At 30.7% G+C, this 16576-nt stretch overlaps 3 protein-coding genes across 5 annotated transcripts; 2 read left to right on the top strand and 1 right to left on the bottom strand.

Moving 5' to 3' along the window:
* The first annotated feature begins 384 nt into the window (after window positions 1-384).
* Window positions 385-7349, top strand: LOC140451190 (uncharacterized). 3 transcript variants are annotated; one of them, XM_072544932.1, is made up of 6 exons: window positions 385-1642; window positions 1735-3273; window positions 3329-3401; window positions 3453-4113; window positions 4243-6928; window positions 7213-7349. In XM_072544932.1, exons 2-5 carry the CDS (start codon window positions 3146-3148, stop codon window positions 4644-4646), a joined length of 1266 nt encoding a protein of 421 aa, XP_072401033.1. In that variant the 5' UTR covers window positions 385-1642; window positions 1735-3145; the 3' UTR covers window positions 4647-6928; window positions 7213-7349. The 3 variants fall into 3 exon arrangements, with proteins under 3 accessions (XP_072401033.1, XP_072401025.1, XP_072401029.1); XM_072544924.1 differs by having other exon boundaries at window positions 385-1857; window positions 2049-3273; XM_072544928.1 differs by having other exon boundaries at window positions 385-2937; window positions 3014-3273.
* Window positions 1564-2815, top strand: LOC140433057 (uncharacterized). The gene is made up of 2 exons (XM_072521124.1): window positions 1564-1642; window positions 2049-2815. Exons 1-2 carry the CDS (start codon window positions 1564-1566, stop codon window positions 2813-2815), a joined length of 846 nt encoding a protein of 281 aa, XP_072377225.1.
* On the bottom strand, window positions 7220-10651 carry LOC140451183 (uncharacterized). Its single transcript, XM_072544918.1, has 3 exons — window positions 10525-10651; window positions 9982-10134; window positions 7220-9727 (listed from the first exon to the last, which is right to left on the bottom strand). The coding sequence occupies exons 1-3, from the start codon at window positions 10549-10551 to the stop codon at window positions 7715-7717; spliced, it is 2193 nt and encodes a 730-aa protein (XP_072401019.1). The 5' UTR covers window positions 10552-10651; the 3' UTR covers window positions 7220-7714.
* Window positions 10652-16576: the final 5925 nt, after the last annotated feature.

The raw sequence follows: 16576 nt of genomic DNA, 5'->3' as shown, positions 1-16576 counted from the left end.
ACGACTAATCAAATTATTGGCAACATCGGAGGAGTTTAGTTGGGTACGCAAAGAAATGTATACGGATCCCAAAAGTGTTTTAACCTATTACAGAGTCCACTTAATCCGACGTGTTGGTCGGAGTCCACATAAAGCGCTACCCAGATAATAATATACACGGTGTATATTCGCCTGGAGCTAGTATAATACCGTTTTAGTACGGAGCTCTCATTAACCGCTAGATCTATATATATATATATATATATATATATATATATATATATATATATATATATATATATATATATATATATATATATATATATATATATATATATATATATATATATATATATATATATATATATATATATATATATATATATATATATATATACCGTAAAGTGAGGCTACTTTGTGTCACATATTTCAATAGTAGGCTATGTGCGCTATCTAGGGGACAATAACCAAATTTCTCAGTGCATCTTCGCTCGTCATGCCAAAGCTGATTTGATCGTCGTAAAAACAGGTGATTTTGGTTTGGCGCGCAAATCTTGTCTTGCCCAGAAGAATTATTAAAAGATATTTCTACCAAAGTAAGTTTATATTTTAACACAATATGTTGCCCCAATTTATTTCTAAAATGTTGTCTTTTATTAGTTTGTTTTAACGTTGTTTCATGAAAATATTTAAAAAAAGTACAAACACAGGGTCTACTTCGTGACACATCGAATGTCACAAAGTAACCCCTTGTGTGTTGATTAAAATACTAATATTAATTTATTTTTAGATAAAATGCCAAAAATCTATATAAGAAAGATTGGGAGTCGAAACTATGTCAATTATACCAAAGAGAAGTTAGCAGAAGCTCTTGATGATATCAGAAATAAACGACTTTCGCTTCGTGGTGCTGCAGAAAAATAAGACATTCACCGAAATAGTACTTTATGGCTCAAAACTAAAAACAGCCACACCAAAAAACATGGAGCGCAAAAAGTGTTTAGTGAAGAGGAGGAAAATGTGTTTGCAGTCCATTTAATCACGGTATCAGCTTTCGGTTTTCCAGTAACCACTTTTGACCTTCGGTGTATTGTAAAATCGTTTTTAGACCGTCAAGGCAAAAATGTTAAACCCTTTAAAGACAATATGCCAGGAGTAGAATGGGTAAAATCATTTTTAAAACGACATCCGCAACTTTCTCAGAGGATAGATCAAAATCTATCACATGCTAGAGCTCAGACTGATGAAGAAATGATAAATAACTTCTTTGATAATTTTGAGTTGGAGTTACAAGACATTTCTGCACGTAACATTTGGAATTATGATGAAACCAATCTTGTCGATGACACAAGGATCTAGGTACACCCCAGTAATATTGCCGGAAAGCTTCGCGCAAGCGCACTTTAAGGATTTGGTGTCAAGATTTTCTGTGCGAATTTTTTGTGTCAAATGTCAAATTCAAATTTAAATTCATTTATTTTTGGAGTAGGTCTTAAGAGATTTCAGTTTTTTGTTGTTTTTCATATTATTTATTAATATAAGTAAGGCATTGGACATTGGGATTAGGATTTTGAACTCTGCAAAATGGTACATTGTGCTGAATGCAACGTGAGCTTTTCCAAAGCGTCCAATTTAAGGGCGCATGTAAAAAGAAAGCATCCAGGTAAGTACCAAATTTCTTTTCTTGGTAAGAACACAGGGCCAAACCTGACATAATTAGACAGTAAAGTTTTTACAAGTTATATATTCTTTTAGAAAAAATTGATATATTGGCGCCAAAGGTTAAAGGTGGACATGGGACTTTTATATGCGAAGAATGTAGGGCTACATTTGTAAAGCTTGGTAGTTTAAGAATGCATATACAACAAAAACATACAGGTAGAATACAAATTTTTTTTGCTATATACTCCTACTTAATTACAAGTCTCTTGAGTGGTGGAGAAATATGCCAAGACAGAGACAGGCTAAACAGTTCCCAATAGATCTGTAAAGGTTGCAGTGTGTCAGGCCATTAAACTACCTTATTATCTACCTGTCCTACTTACTTACTTATTTTGTTTAATTTTTAGAGAAATTGCAAGACTTAGTTCCTGCTAAGAAAAAATTTAATTGCAAACAATGTAATGCTGAGTTTGACATGTTTAAAAAATTAATTATCCACCAAAGATCACAGCAAGCAGTAATGAAAAAGGAACTAAAGTGTCCATTGTGTCAATTTACAGGACCATCCTCAAAATATCTGATTACCCATTACCAAACAGAACATTCCTTGACTGTTGCTAGTGAAACATTTATATTTCAAACATTCGATAAATTTCAGGAGTGGAAAATGACTACTGAAAAGCAAACTTTCTCCTCATTTGTAAATATGCATGGTTTTAAGAAGAGTATAAACTGCAAAAAAATAAAATATACATGCCATAGATCAGGAAATATTAGAACAAGAGGGGAAAATATTAGATCTCTTAAAACACAAGGGAGTAACAAAATAAATGGGTATTGCCCTGCTGAAATGTGTGTGACAGTTGAGGCTACTAAATGTACAGTACAATTTTGTAATACTCATGTTGGACATAAATTACAAGAAGATATGGGGCATCTTTTTCTGTCAACATCAGATCGTCAAAATATTGCATCCAAAATAGCTGCAAAAATACCATTGCAGTCTATATTAGATGAAGTACGGGATTCAGTTACTAACTGTCAACTGGAGCGAACCCATTTACTTACAAACAAAGACCTATACAATATTGAAAAAGCATTTAACCTAAACAGATCTGCTATTCGTCATGCAAATGATGCCATTAGCGTTGATGCTTGGGTAAATGAGCTTTAAGTAAGTGGATCCATTCTATTTTATAAGCCACAAGAATGTTTATCCAATGAGTACCCTCAACTGAAGCAAGAAGATTTTTTGCTAATGATAATGACTGAAGGACAAAAGGAATTATTATTAAGGTTTGTTTTTTTTTAAGTATCTTGACATATTTGTAAACTGTACTTCTACCTACATCTTTATAATTTATTTTTTAAGGTTTGGTGATGATTGTATTTGTATGGATGGAACCCATGGGCTAAATGGATATGGATTTGAGCTTCATACAATACTTGATAATCTCAGAGAAGGCTATCCAAGTGCATTTCTAATAGGAATGATGCTGAAATAATGAAAATCTTTTTTTCACGTGTTGAACAACAAATTGGGAAAAAAATTAAGCCTCGAGTCTTCATGTCAGATATGGCTGAAGCCTATTATAATGCTTGGTTACAAGTGATGCATCCTGCTGAATTTAGGTATACTTAATTTGTAGTTTTAGAATTTTTATTAAGTTTTTAATATTACTTTTAGACTTTATTGCTCTTGGCATGTAGATAGGGCTTGGCGAAAAAATTTACAAAAAGTCCTTAATAAGGAAAAAAAGGTAAAGATACTTAAATGTGCTTAAATATGACTTAAAACGCGTATTTTTTAGATTCTCATTTACCAAATGCTTAGAATGTTATTGCAAGAAAGAGATATAGCCACTTTTAATATCTTAATTCAAAAATTTTTGGTGTTTTGCCAAGGAAGCCCAGAATTTGTAGAATTTGCTTACTATTTTCAACAACATTATGTAAATAAAGCAGAACATTGGGCATATTGCTTTAGACTCTTTAGTGGTCTTAATACTAACATGCATATAGAGAGGATTCATAGGACCATTAAACACATATATCTTAATGGAAAATATGTTAAAAGATTAGACAAAGCCATCAGTGCAATATTAAAGTTTGTGCGAGACAAAATTTTTGAAAGACTTATCATAGTTCATAAAGGGAAAGTGTGCACTAAATTATCTGAATTAAGACAAAGACATAAAACAAGTGAAATGCTGGATATAAGTAAAGTTGATGCAATAGATGTTGGTTGGATAGTGCCATCAGCTTCAAGTAATGAAATTTATGTTGTGAAAGAGTTACAGTCAGAATGTACATGCAAGCTTGAATGTAGTGAATGTGGTGTGTGTATTCACCATTATACATGTGTAGACTGTAGTATTAAGTGGAATATGTGTAAACATATTCACTTAGTATGCAAGTTTAGACAGCAAAACCCAACAAATATTTGCAAAGAAGTCAAAGAAGTATTATCAGGTGGGTAAACTTACAATTTTATTACGTTTTTTTTACAATAGTGCAGAATAAACCTTCTTATTTTTTTGTAATAACATTTTGTACTTACCTAATCTCATATTCATATAACATAGTAAGGACACTTTTTAGATAAAATGATCATTGATGTAAATGAAGTTGACCAATCAGAAGAAACTACAAACCTTGTTATGGCACTGAGCACCAAAAAAAAGGAATCACAAGTTGTTTTTGAAGAACAAAAAAAACTTGCCCAAACTATCCAGGAACTTATTTTTAACACAAAAACACTGGAGGAAATTGAGGCCATTAAAACAATAGTTGCTCCTATACAACCAACCTTAGAAGCAATTCGAAATAATCAAGCTCATCGCAAATCATTCCCACTTCCAATGACTACTCCAGGTAACAAAAATATAGAACCTCAGAGACGATTATTTAAAACTAAGAAAGTTCTGAAAAAGAAGAAAATACTTTCAGTACCATCAGCTGATGAAATTGATAGTTTAGCGATGCAATTAATACACCCAAATTGACAATTATATAGGTAGGTATAATTATGGATGCCTATATATATATATATATATATATATATATATATATATATATATATATATATATATATATATATATATATATATATACAGAAAACATTTCTTGTGATCTATAGGTATACTTTTTAAAATCAGTTAGTATAATAGGGCTACTGGCAAAACTTCCCACTATAATAAAAAAGTTAACGCGCCATTTATCCTACAGCAGTTCTCAAAAGAATACTGTGGTGTGGAAATGGATAAATTTGTACATATCTGTTTTAATAATATTTTAAGAAGTCTAAAGTGTGTTTTTATTTCACCTTTAACAAAAGTTTAATGTTCATATATAAAAGGGTACTTAGTAACTTCATGTAATTTTTAAGTTCTGAAGATATCAGTCCAAATTTCATTTTTTAACACATTCACAGAAAAGACTGCATATGTAGACACTTACTGTATATAAAGACTCTATGGATGAATATATTATGAATATATTTATTTTCTTTGTTGAATTAAACTTTTAATTTAATTTTAACGACGTATGTCATCAGTAACAGAAAATACAATTCGAAGTTAAAAAATGGCCCCATATTGTACCAGTCTTTGAAATTATTAGATAAACAATTGTTGAAAGTATCAATAGTCATAATTTTGTTTATTGATTTTAAAAGACCAAATATACCAAACTAATTCAAATATAGAGCATCTCAAACAAAATTCAAGTGACTTGTAACAAAATTTCTCCAAGAGCTGAAAAATATCCAACAACAATTTATATAAAATGCAAAAGTTGCCTGATAAATACATAATGTGCCTTAATAGTAAATATGTATTGAGAAAAACCAAAGAGAAATCTCATTAAAAAAATGCAGTTACATCCTTTTTCTAGGGTATATATAATTCACAATAAATATTTGATTATTCAACTAATATTTTTTTGGAAAATACATGTACATGTAAACAACACTTAGGAATAAACATTATACAAAATGATGAAGCTACAATTAAAATCTAATCTAGGTGCTGTTTGTAAGCATTGGGCAATCCCCATAACACTTAAACTATATTAAAACAATTTAAGAGGAATTGGGTACTTAATAAGTTCTTATCTATAACAATCACATTGTGTAGTTTACCCTACACTAGAAATCAAAACAAAAAGTCAAATAAATTTAATTTACATTATGTGTTTTACATATTTTTTAATTTTGATACAAAATAAATTGGCACATTCACTTGAAGGGGTAGAATCAAACACCTTGGTACTTTTTAAATATTACATTAGCACATTAAATCAATATACCCACAAGTGTTAAACAGGATTATTGGCAAATCACAATTTTTCTCACCACTATAAACACAACAGATCATATTTTGATTATTGTCAGTAAAGGTGGCTTTTTCTCTAGATAGTTTAAAAAATAATTAGGTAGTTCTTTTCATTGTGCTTGCTAGGTCCCTCAAAAAAAAAGCTTTAGTCAGATTTCTGGCTCGTATAAAGACTAATTCCTGTAAATGTTGCATTTCGCTTATCAAACACCTTTTTACCCGACTAAAACCAGCACACTGTCCCATTTTTATTTTTCCCCAAACTTTGAAGATAAGCTTTTCACTATTTTTAGGCCGGTCACAGGATTAACGTGATTTGGACTAGTCGTTACACAACTTTTATCATTACATTACTTTCTTGACTAACATAACAATAATTTTTTATGCAATCATAGATATTACATTCATATTCTAGTAGTTAAAAAAAATAAACTTTGAAGCAAAAAGAAAGGTTATGTTATTATCAGTGTTACCAATGGCTGGGCATGGAAAGATGCACCTCCCTGTCAAAAATTATGCGATTTTGTCCAAAATTATGCGCTGTGTTGTAAAACGTGTGAAGCAATCAACAAACATCAAACAAACCTTATTTTTATGTCCTTACTGTCATCTGTCACGTCCTGTCAGTTGTCATTGTAATAGTGATTGAAAATCATGATTGAAAATGGATTGAAAGCGTGTCACAGTCACAAAACAAATAAACAAAATGGTAAATGATGGTAAACAAAATAAACAAGAAACTGAAAAGAAAATAAGTAGGATTGAGGTTTAATTTTTATTTGTTGATTTAAGAGTATGTTAACTGTCATATAAAAGCTTGGCTAGGTTAGAGTGCCTTAAAATGCGAAATGCCCAAAAAAAGTGTGTGATACTGGTACACCCTTGCCCTTGATGGTTATGTTATAACTTAAAAACAAGAATATGGCGCATCTAGACTGGATTAATTTTAATAGGTGAGTACATAATTATATATATTTTTATCCTATTTAACTACAATTCATTTGATTGTGGAACCTGTTCACTTTTTAATGCTTATATGGTACTAAGAATAAGAACTATTCCATCATCATAGGCATATGAAAATATGCTCTTAAAGTGGCAACTGGGAACTGCAAGGTTCTAGTAAAATATCTATGGAAACTGAATACAATAAAAATTATAATTATGACTCTTTCCTACATATTTGTAATACTTTTTTTATAATTATGTAGTTTAACTTTTTTTTATTTTATTTCAGAATACCTTATGTACTGTGTCCTGTGTCATGAGCAATTGATGAACCTGTCTAGTTCCTCCATGGTATTTTTCTATGTTTCCTAGAGACAACTTATTGTGGAAGGAGTTTACTTATGTGCTTTTGAGGATAACAATGATACTCCTGTTATTCATATCAGCAAAGAAAATGTACCTTTGCAATTGAAAACTGTTGCATATACCTCAGATCGGTAAAATGTGAATACAAAAAGAACATGTTCAACTAATTTGTCTTCCTCAGAAACTGAAGACATAAAAGTTTGCAAATTATTTGCCAAGTTATTTTCTTTACTTAAAATATTATCAGGAAAATAGGATATTTTGAAAAATATACATCATTTGTAATATTTTAGCTTTAATAATCAGTTATGAATGGTACTTACAAGTAAACAACAGATTAAATATCTTAAACTAATGTAAATTATTCTATTAAAACAAAAACATAGGTATACTTAAAGTAGAAACATACTATATTAAAATACAAGCTACTGATTGTCTTTCCATGTATTATGGCCTAGCATTTTTTTGGATGGTATGAATTTTAAGCAACCGCCATTCTTTTCAACTCCTGCTTTGGTTGCCAAAATAGCCTTTGCTGTTGAAGAGTTTAATAAATTCCGTTTGTCACTTTTTATGTTAAACAAATCACTAAATATACGTTCTACACTAGCATTAGAGAATGGCAAAACAAAAAGTAGCTGTAGCGTTTTTTTTAAATTCGGAAATAAAAAAGCATTAGCATCATTTTTTAAATTAAATATTTGAGACCAATATTGCTCACAGTCATCTGAATTTAAATTTAATTTTTCAAAGTCTAATAAAGCGTGTCTTCTCCATTCATTATCTAACTCCTGAATATTAACATATTCTTTTAAAATAGGGAATTGATTAGTTACACATTGTAATGATTTTATTTCAAAGCTTTGTGCAATTTTGGGATCCAATATTGAAATTATTTTATAGATAGGGTCGTTAAAGGTGAATCGATTTTTAATATTACTAACTAACTCTATATAGAATTCTAAAATACATTTAAAAAAACTATCAAATTCTTTTTGGTTCAAATTTGGCTTTTTTTTTAATTCTTTCAAGCTTTCTGTTGCAGCAACTCCTATATAAATATCATGTAAACTAACAAAATTTGTAGGGTTTTCATGGTTAAGTCTAAATATGTCGTTGGTTCTTTTTATTACAGACATCTTTATAAAATTAGAACACAGCGTTCTCAACAGAGTTTCAGTTTGTGGCTGAACCTTACAAAGAAGTGGTTTTTCTGACTGAAAGAGTAAATTGAAATCTGTCATTAGTCCTAAAGAATATGACATAAACTCTAGATACACCGGTGTGAACAAATTTGACATGGTTTCCAACATTGTTTCTGTTGTAATTGACGGGTCTTCAAATACATACTCTGTCAAATATGCTCTAAGTGGCTCATATTGCTCAAGTACTCTATCGACACATTCTTTAATAGATAACCATCTTGTTATGGCTGGAGAGAGTATCTTGTGAATTTTCACTTGAAAAAAATTTTGGAACTCTATAAATTTGTGTCTCCTCAAAGCACTCCTATTAAAATGACTGCCTATGTTCCGTAGCAGATCTTCCACATGCCTAGGTAATTTTAAACAGGCTTTTGATGTAGCTAAATGTGCCATATGACATGAGCATCTAATGCATACTATGTGTGGAAATTCTTCTTTTAACTTGGAAAATACAGAGTTAAACTCTCCAACCATAACATTGGTGGTATCTGATGAAAACCCTACAAAATTAGTCAGTGGAATATTCTTTGAAGTTAAACAGTTCTTTAGAATACCATATAAATCACTAGCTGTTGATCCATGAGCCTCGACAAGATCAAAAAATTGTGTTTTGGTTGAATTATTTTCATAAATTATAGTAGTGAATGCACATTGCTTTTTTACTGAAATATCAGTAGTTTCATCCATAACCAAAGAAAAAAAACATCCTGGCTCCCTTAATTTAATATATAGTTCTTCAAGAAAATTATACCCCAAGTTATTGCAAATAATTGACTTAGCTTTGGTTCGTTTTAAGTGTAATTGTTTAGCAATTTTCGAGTCATAACATATATTTTGAATTAAAGGAGTTAGGGTGTCTACTAATAAAAATGGCAGGTTATTGCTTGCCAACAAGGCACATAACTTTAACTCTGCCGTTTTTACAGCTACATCATCAGCATTTGGTTTATACAATTCAGTGAGTTTAGTATTGCTCGCCACTTTTGTCCAATTTAATTTATGCCTTTCACTTATTGAATGTTTTAGTAATACACTTTTATGAGCTACAATATCACAATCACATACCTTGCAATAGGCGTACTCATTACCCTCAGATGATGGTTGTTTTATTGATTTTTCTAACCAATTCTTAAACTGTGGTACACTTTTCCAAGAGCTGTTAAAAGTCTTCTTTTTTTCACTCTTTGATGCTTTCTCTATTTTTATTTTCTTTTTTGCTGGTGTAGGATCATTCTAAAAATATAATCATAATTTAGATGGTGTAAATCAATAAAATATTAGTCAAAGTCAAATACAAATGTATTTCACTACTGTAGTAGTTTTAAATCTTTCTCATATTATACCTAATTTCTGTAATTATATCTGATATTTGTAGTTTATAGTTTAATTTAATTATATTATCTATATAATTTTAATAAATAAATACGATATGAAGTCTGTGTTTTTATGTAATTTTTATAAAATTATCAATTGCTTCAATACATTACCATAGTATCGCCATTGTCACTCATAATATGAGAATGTGTGGGAGCAGGATAAATAGGGGAGCCTTCAACTTGATGACTGCAACCTGGCTTTTCTACATCAAGTGGTACTGGGGAATCTTTCTGCTTATTTGTCTCTGTTTCCTGATGTTTACTCTAAAAAACAATTTGCTTTATTAAAACACAAAATTTAATTTTAAGAAGCTTAAAAGATCTATACAAAATCTACTGAACTTTTACCTCTCATTCACAGCAGGTATATGTTGGTAATTTTGATTTTTGAAGAAGCATAAAGATATTGTAAACTATATGGTACTTAAAAAAACCAATAAGTACCATTAATTATTGTATAGGAAATGATTTTTTGATGTGAACAAAAAATAATTATTTTAAACTATTGAACATGCATCCTAGAAGGTACAAATTTAGTTATGGTTAATGCTTATGTGATTTCTCTATTATATATATATATATATATATATATATATATATATATATATATATATATATAAATGATTGTAACTTTTAACTATTTTTTATATTTACCTTAAAACTGAAAAGCCACTTATCCATTTTCTATATATTTTTTAGTTTCTTTGCACAAACACAACACACAAAGTAACAGTTGAAGAAGTACACTTGAATAATTAATTTTTTTTTTCAATTTGTGCCTTATATTTATATATGTAATTTAATGTGAAATCCCTGTAAATACAAATGTGAAGTACCTACCTACTCAAATATATGTGAAACCTTTCCTTCAATGTGTATTGATTGGGTATTGTCAGATAGGGGGATTTTTCTGGTGAGAAATATTTGCTTGGGGAATAACAGGGCACTTTATAGTTAGATTCTTACTACAAAGAATGAAAAATGATTTTAATGTAAATGTTATTTATATTATACAAATGACCTTTTCCTTTTCAGTACCTTTCAATAATTGCTCCCTCCAAATAATGGTGAAATTTTTAAAACAAATTTATTTTTTGGTTTTGAGATATTTAATATGTCTTGGCAGACCTCACCCGCCTACTCCTGTTACTATGGGAAATTGAGATTCATATACTTGTTATGCAGTTTTTTTCGGTTTCTTACAAATTATTACATATATAGAAATTATTACATTTTATGATCTGACAAAGTAAGGAATAGAGATTCCTATAATTTTGTTAGATACACTTCTAGATGTTAACCTATGGTATTATTCTATGGCCTCATGAATGTTGCTGCTGTCAATTCGTTCGAATTATAAAAAAAACAATTCAGAAGAATTTAAACATTGCTGAAAAATATTTGAAAGATTTAGGAATATGACAAAATAAAATATGAGGAAAGCTTTGAACCCTCATTTAGCTTGAGTTGTACAACAACCAGCATTACACTTATCAAATACCCCTATACCAGGCCCATTAGAAATGACCACCAATAAAAAAAAGAAATTGCAAATACTAAAAAAGATAGAAAACGCGATATTTTTGCACATTTTGTCTGTCCTGGTTGTGTATGGAGAACATTGTAGCATGTTGCTCTGAATGCACAGAGAACAATTTGGAGTAAAATTCAAAGTTGTATTTTGAGCAGAGAATTTTTCTGTTTATTGTTATAACCAAATTTGTGTAGGTTAATATTTGTATTTTAATAAAACATCTGTAGGAATTTTGGAAAACATTTGTTTACCAAGTGCTAATAAAAGTTAAACAAAGCAGAAAATTAAAGGTTTTAGATTAATTCCTATATTTTTTGAAAAATAAAACAACAAAAATAGAATAACATAAGGTCCTTAAGTAATAGACACGTAAACCGACAAAATACTTAAAAACATTATGTGAATGTTATCTGAAATTTGTAAGTCATTTAAATTTTGGTCCTGATGGACTCCACAGGTGACTTTTTCAGACCACCCGTCCACTCCCGGGTTAACCCTAAACCACTCTTAATGAAGGTGACTCAGGTGGCCGAAAATCAATTTTTACATGTTGTAAATTTATTTTCGATATAATGCCGCCATAGAATGGAAATTTTCTTCCATAAAGTAATTTTTATTTGCTAAAGTTAATGCTGTATAACTATAAAATGTCAGGTCAGTACAAACATCTTTTTTTAAAGGAAAAAAGAAGACGCGGACTCTTCTTATAAACGTTGTAAGCTGTGGCTTGGCCTTGGCTTTTTCTTTTGCTTAGCTGGATTATGCGAAATTGTGCGATTTTATGAAGGATGCGAAAATTATGCGCTGGGAATTAAATTATGCGCAAATCGCATAATTATGCGCCGATTGGCAACACTGGTTATTATTTATGTGTTCTATTCTACTGTTCGTGTTCCGTGTTCCGCATAATTTTTACTACACAAACATAACACCAAATGCCAAACTGCGCATGCGCGAAGCTTTCCGGCAGATATTACTGGGGTGTACCTAGATCCTTGTGTCGATGACCCAGGACAAAGCAAAATAATAACTAAAAGAGGAACCAAGTATCCTGAACGTATCAGAAACGCGTCTAAAGCATGTACTTCTTTAATGATATGTGGAAATGCCGAGAGTCAATTAGCTCCACTTTATATTAATTATAAATCGCAAAAACTGTGGAACACTTGGACTGAAAATAGGCCTATAAATGCACGATATAATTGGACAGCTTCTGGATCGTTTGATTACCAAGTTTTTGAGGATTGGTTTCTACGACTACTACTTCCATTATTAAAACGACAAGAGGGATGAAAGGGAATCATAGGTGACAATCTTAGCTCACATTTAAATCAGCAAGTCATTCAAGAATGTGAAGCTAATGACATTCGGTTTATAGCACTACCACCTAACACCACGTATTTGCTCCAATTACTAGACGTGGCCTTTTTCCTATGAAGGAGAAATGGCGGAAGATCTTGAATACATGGAAGACAAGTGATCACGGTAACAGACTTTCTTCTATACCAAAAGATGAGTTTCCTAGTCTTTTAAAAAATCTGATAAACCAATTAGATGAGAGAGCGGCTAACAATTTAAAATCCGGATTTAGAAAGACTGGAATTTTTCCTTTAGATCGCCAGGAAGTCTTAGATCGTTTATGCAATCGTATTGTAACAGCAGAAGTCCAAATAGCTGAAAATGTTGGCAATAGTTTTATTGAACATCTAACCAATATAAGAACGGAAACCACCAAAGAAAGGCAGATTAGAAGAAAAAAACGTTTGAATGTTCCACCAGGAAAAAGTATAAGCAGTGTGACTTTAACAACGATATTACCCCTGCTGTAAATAAAGAAAATGATGCTAATTCTCAGCCTGGAACCTCTGGAACCCAAAAAAAAACGCCAGAGAAATAATTCATATGATTCAGATACTGCTAGTGAAGATGAACACGAACCTGAATATATGGAAAGTGATGATAGTTCATGGAATGAACATCTTTCTGGCGTTGAAAACGAATATACTTCAGAAGATAAGGGGAGGGGAAAGAAAAAGACAGTTAAGATTTGGTTTTGAAAATTAGTTTACGGATTTTATCTTCAGAAGATATTTTAATATCCGAAGCAGTGGACAAGTCAGTGGGAAAGTATGTAGTCATTCAATTCGAAGAAAAATATTTTCCTGGCCAAATCACCAATGTCTGCTTTGGTAGTGGTCTGAAAAGAAGGACGAAATATTTTATAGAAATGACGAAATGATTATGGCCATAAAGGCTCCAAAGCAACGAGGAAAGCGAGCTTTATTTGACATTCCAGAATTAAATGATACCTATACTTGAATAACCCAAGGGATTTTATAAAGTTTTTATAATATCTTTTTATTTAGTTGCCCGTATTTTTCAGCTTTTTTTTATCTAAATGACGTTACATATTCTTAAATATTTTTTTGTTTAATTTTACGTAAAATAAAATGTTTTTTTTTAATATCTGTTTTATTTCCTACCAATATATAATTTTTTTATTAATTTGCTATTATAATTTTTCTTTCTAAACCATGTACGGGTGTTTCTTTGTGCCACAATTAGAATTCCATATAAATATCACAGAAAAATTTACGTGTCACAAAGAAACCCCTACCCATGGGGTGACTTTGTGACAACTTTTTTTTGACGTGACAACGTCTTAAATTAGGTTGTGGCTCGAAGTCACTCATGAAAAAGTGTAACGCCCGCTCACGTCTGTTACGATGATTCACCGAACGAGAGAGAGGCCCGCCGGACCGGCGAATGCCTTGCGTCTATCTCCCACTCAAACATGATCGGTCCGCTGGTGCGATGCTATTTCTCCTATCATCGTCCTATCCTCAACAAAATCACTAAAATAGAAATTAGTTAAGTTTAAGTTTACATGTACAATGTTTTAGTAAACAAAATATATTTCTATAGTTAAAATTTGTGCAATTCTTATTTTCATTCAATTCCTTGTTCCTATTGTGCAATTTAATAATATTCATATCAATAAATATTCTACCGAGAAAAAGACGTTGTCACGTAAAATCTTCGCCCGTAAAACCGACTTTACAGGCAACCGTTTTTTTTTCACATTTTCTTGATATCTATAACATATAACGCATTATAGTTTTCACTGAACATAGAGGAAAGATTGAGCTTTCAGCTAATATTTTAAAATTATAATAAACCGAAAGTGTACGTACTATATCATCATAAAACCTAAAAAAGTGTCACAAAGTAGCCTCATTTATATATATATATATATATATATATATATATATATATATATATATATATATATATATATATATATATAAATATATATATATATATATATATATATATATATATATATATATATATATATATATATATATATATATATATATATATATATATATATATATATATCTACGGCATAAAGTGGACTCCGCCCATGTTAAAATTCAGGTTCAATCGAGCTCCGTGGTCAAGTGGGTACCGATATACGGAGCTCACTTGACCATTCCATAATATTGGTTCTGTCGATTCATCAACATGTAGAGTTTAATAATTTATAAAAAATTTTTGGAGCCCGTAAATACCCCTGTATCATAAATGTATATCGGTTAGTTCACGTGTATATATTATAGGGGTCGTTGAGATCTTCTTCAATGTATAATTGAACCATAGGTTTATCGGTTTAAGTAAGCTCTGAGAGTTTGGCAACTGTGCGATTATACCTTATATTTTCAACATATATCCCGAGCGGTTTATATGGGCTCCTTATTTTTATCTACTGTTCGTAGACAGTGTAATGTCATACGCATTACACTGAGTAACAAAGGATATCTTATTACATGGTATAACTACGTACTAAGAGGTAACTGGTTCATTAAAAACAGGTATATAGATACAAAAGGATTTGGGCTTATTATTTAATGGAATGTTCGCTTGCATAGGAAATTTTATTTTTTCTGCATTTTTAAAAATGTTGTTTTTTTATTTAATATAATTTTATTAGTTAAATGCCGAACTCAATGTTTTTTTTTTAATTACAGAAATTTCGTAATATATTTTGTTTACGTGAGTATGTCTTTGTACGTTTTATGTAAGCATCCGATTAATAAAAACTACTTTTATTTCATCCAATCTTCTGCGATATCTTGTATAAAGCTTTTTTATTATTTTAGTTCTGGTCTTATTTGTGTACTATATATATATCTCGATAAAAGGTTATCTCAAAATAAATATGGTTAAGAGCTACAATAGATATTTTTGTGTTAAAATGGGTAGTACTACACAAAACTGCACAAAAAGAAAGAATTTGTCTAACAAGGTATATTCGGCAGCAGATGCATATAGTGCAAGCGTCTATGTTTTAAGGGCGGAAGGACGCGCACCTCATTTTTAGCTGACAAGCATGCGAAAAATATTATTTCTGGTCCTCAATTTACCTTTTTGTTTTAAACAATGATCTGTGACTGACCCTGTGCGATACAAATTATTTTCAAGGAATTTATATGAAGTCTACGTTCAACAATTTCATGACATTATTGGATGTTCAGTTTTGTGAAAGCGTCTATGTTAGGGAGATTAATGGAGCACACATGAGTTGTTCAGGGATTTTGGCTGAAAATTGATTCATTGTTTATTTTTATTGTGTAATAATAGGTGTATCGTCTATATAATAGAAGTTCTAGTATCTACCGGTATGGATCGTTCGTTTGTGTAAATGTTATACAGTGTAGGGGCCTTTATGCTATCCCAAGCGAGACCGTTCTTCATCTGCTATTCTTATCATTGAGTGATACAAAAAATATTCTATTGTGGAGGCATACGCAGACAATATAAGTGAGTTTGTTATGTAAGGGGATATCATATAGTTTTTGGAGAAATATTCTGTAATTTAAGGTGTCGTAAGCGGCATTTAGATTGAAAAATACCACCCCTGATACCCGATATTTTTCGTACCCGTCTTTGATTTAGTATTTGTGATGTACGTGATCTTCCCTGTCTACAGCCACTTTTGTCTTTTAATTTAAGTTTTTCTTCTAATATCGGTGATATCATATTAACGATATTGTGCAAAAGTATTTTGAATAGCTGATAAAATAAAGATATTAGCCGATAGTTTTTGTGGTCGTTGGAGTGTTTGCCAGGCTTAAGTAAGGTAACAACTTTGGCTTGTCTCTATTTTTT

Source organism: Diabrotica undecimpunctata, chromosome 1 (genome assembly GCF_040954645.1).
Source record: "Diabrotica undecimpunctata isolate CICGRU chromosome 1, icDiaUnde3, whole genome shotgun sequence".
Classification (NCBI taxonomy): Eukaryota; Metazoa; Arthropoda; class Insecta; order Coleoptera; family Chrysomelidae; genus Diabrotica; species Diabrotica undecimpunctata.
This window is presented reverse-complemented; position numbering and strand designations above follow the sequence as displayed.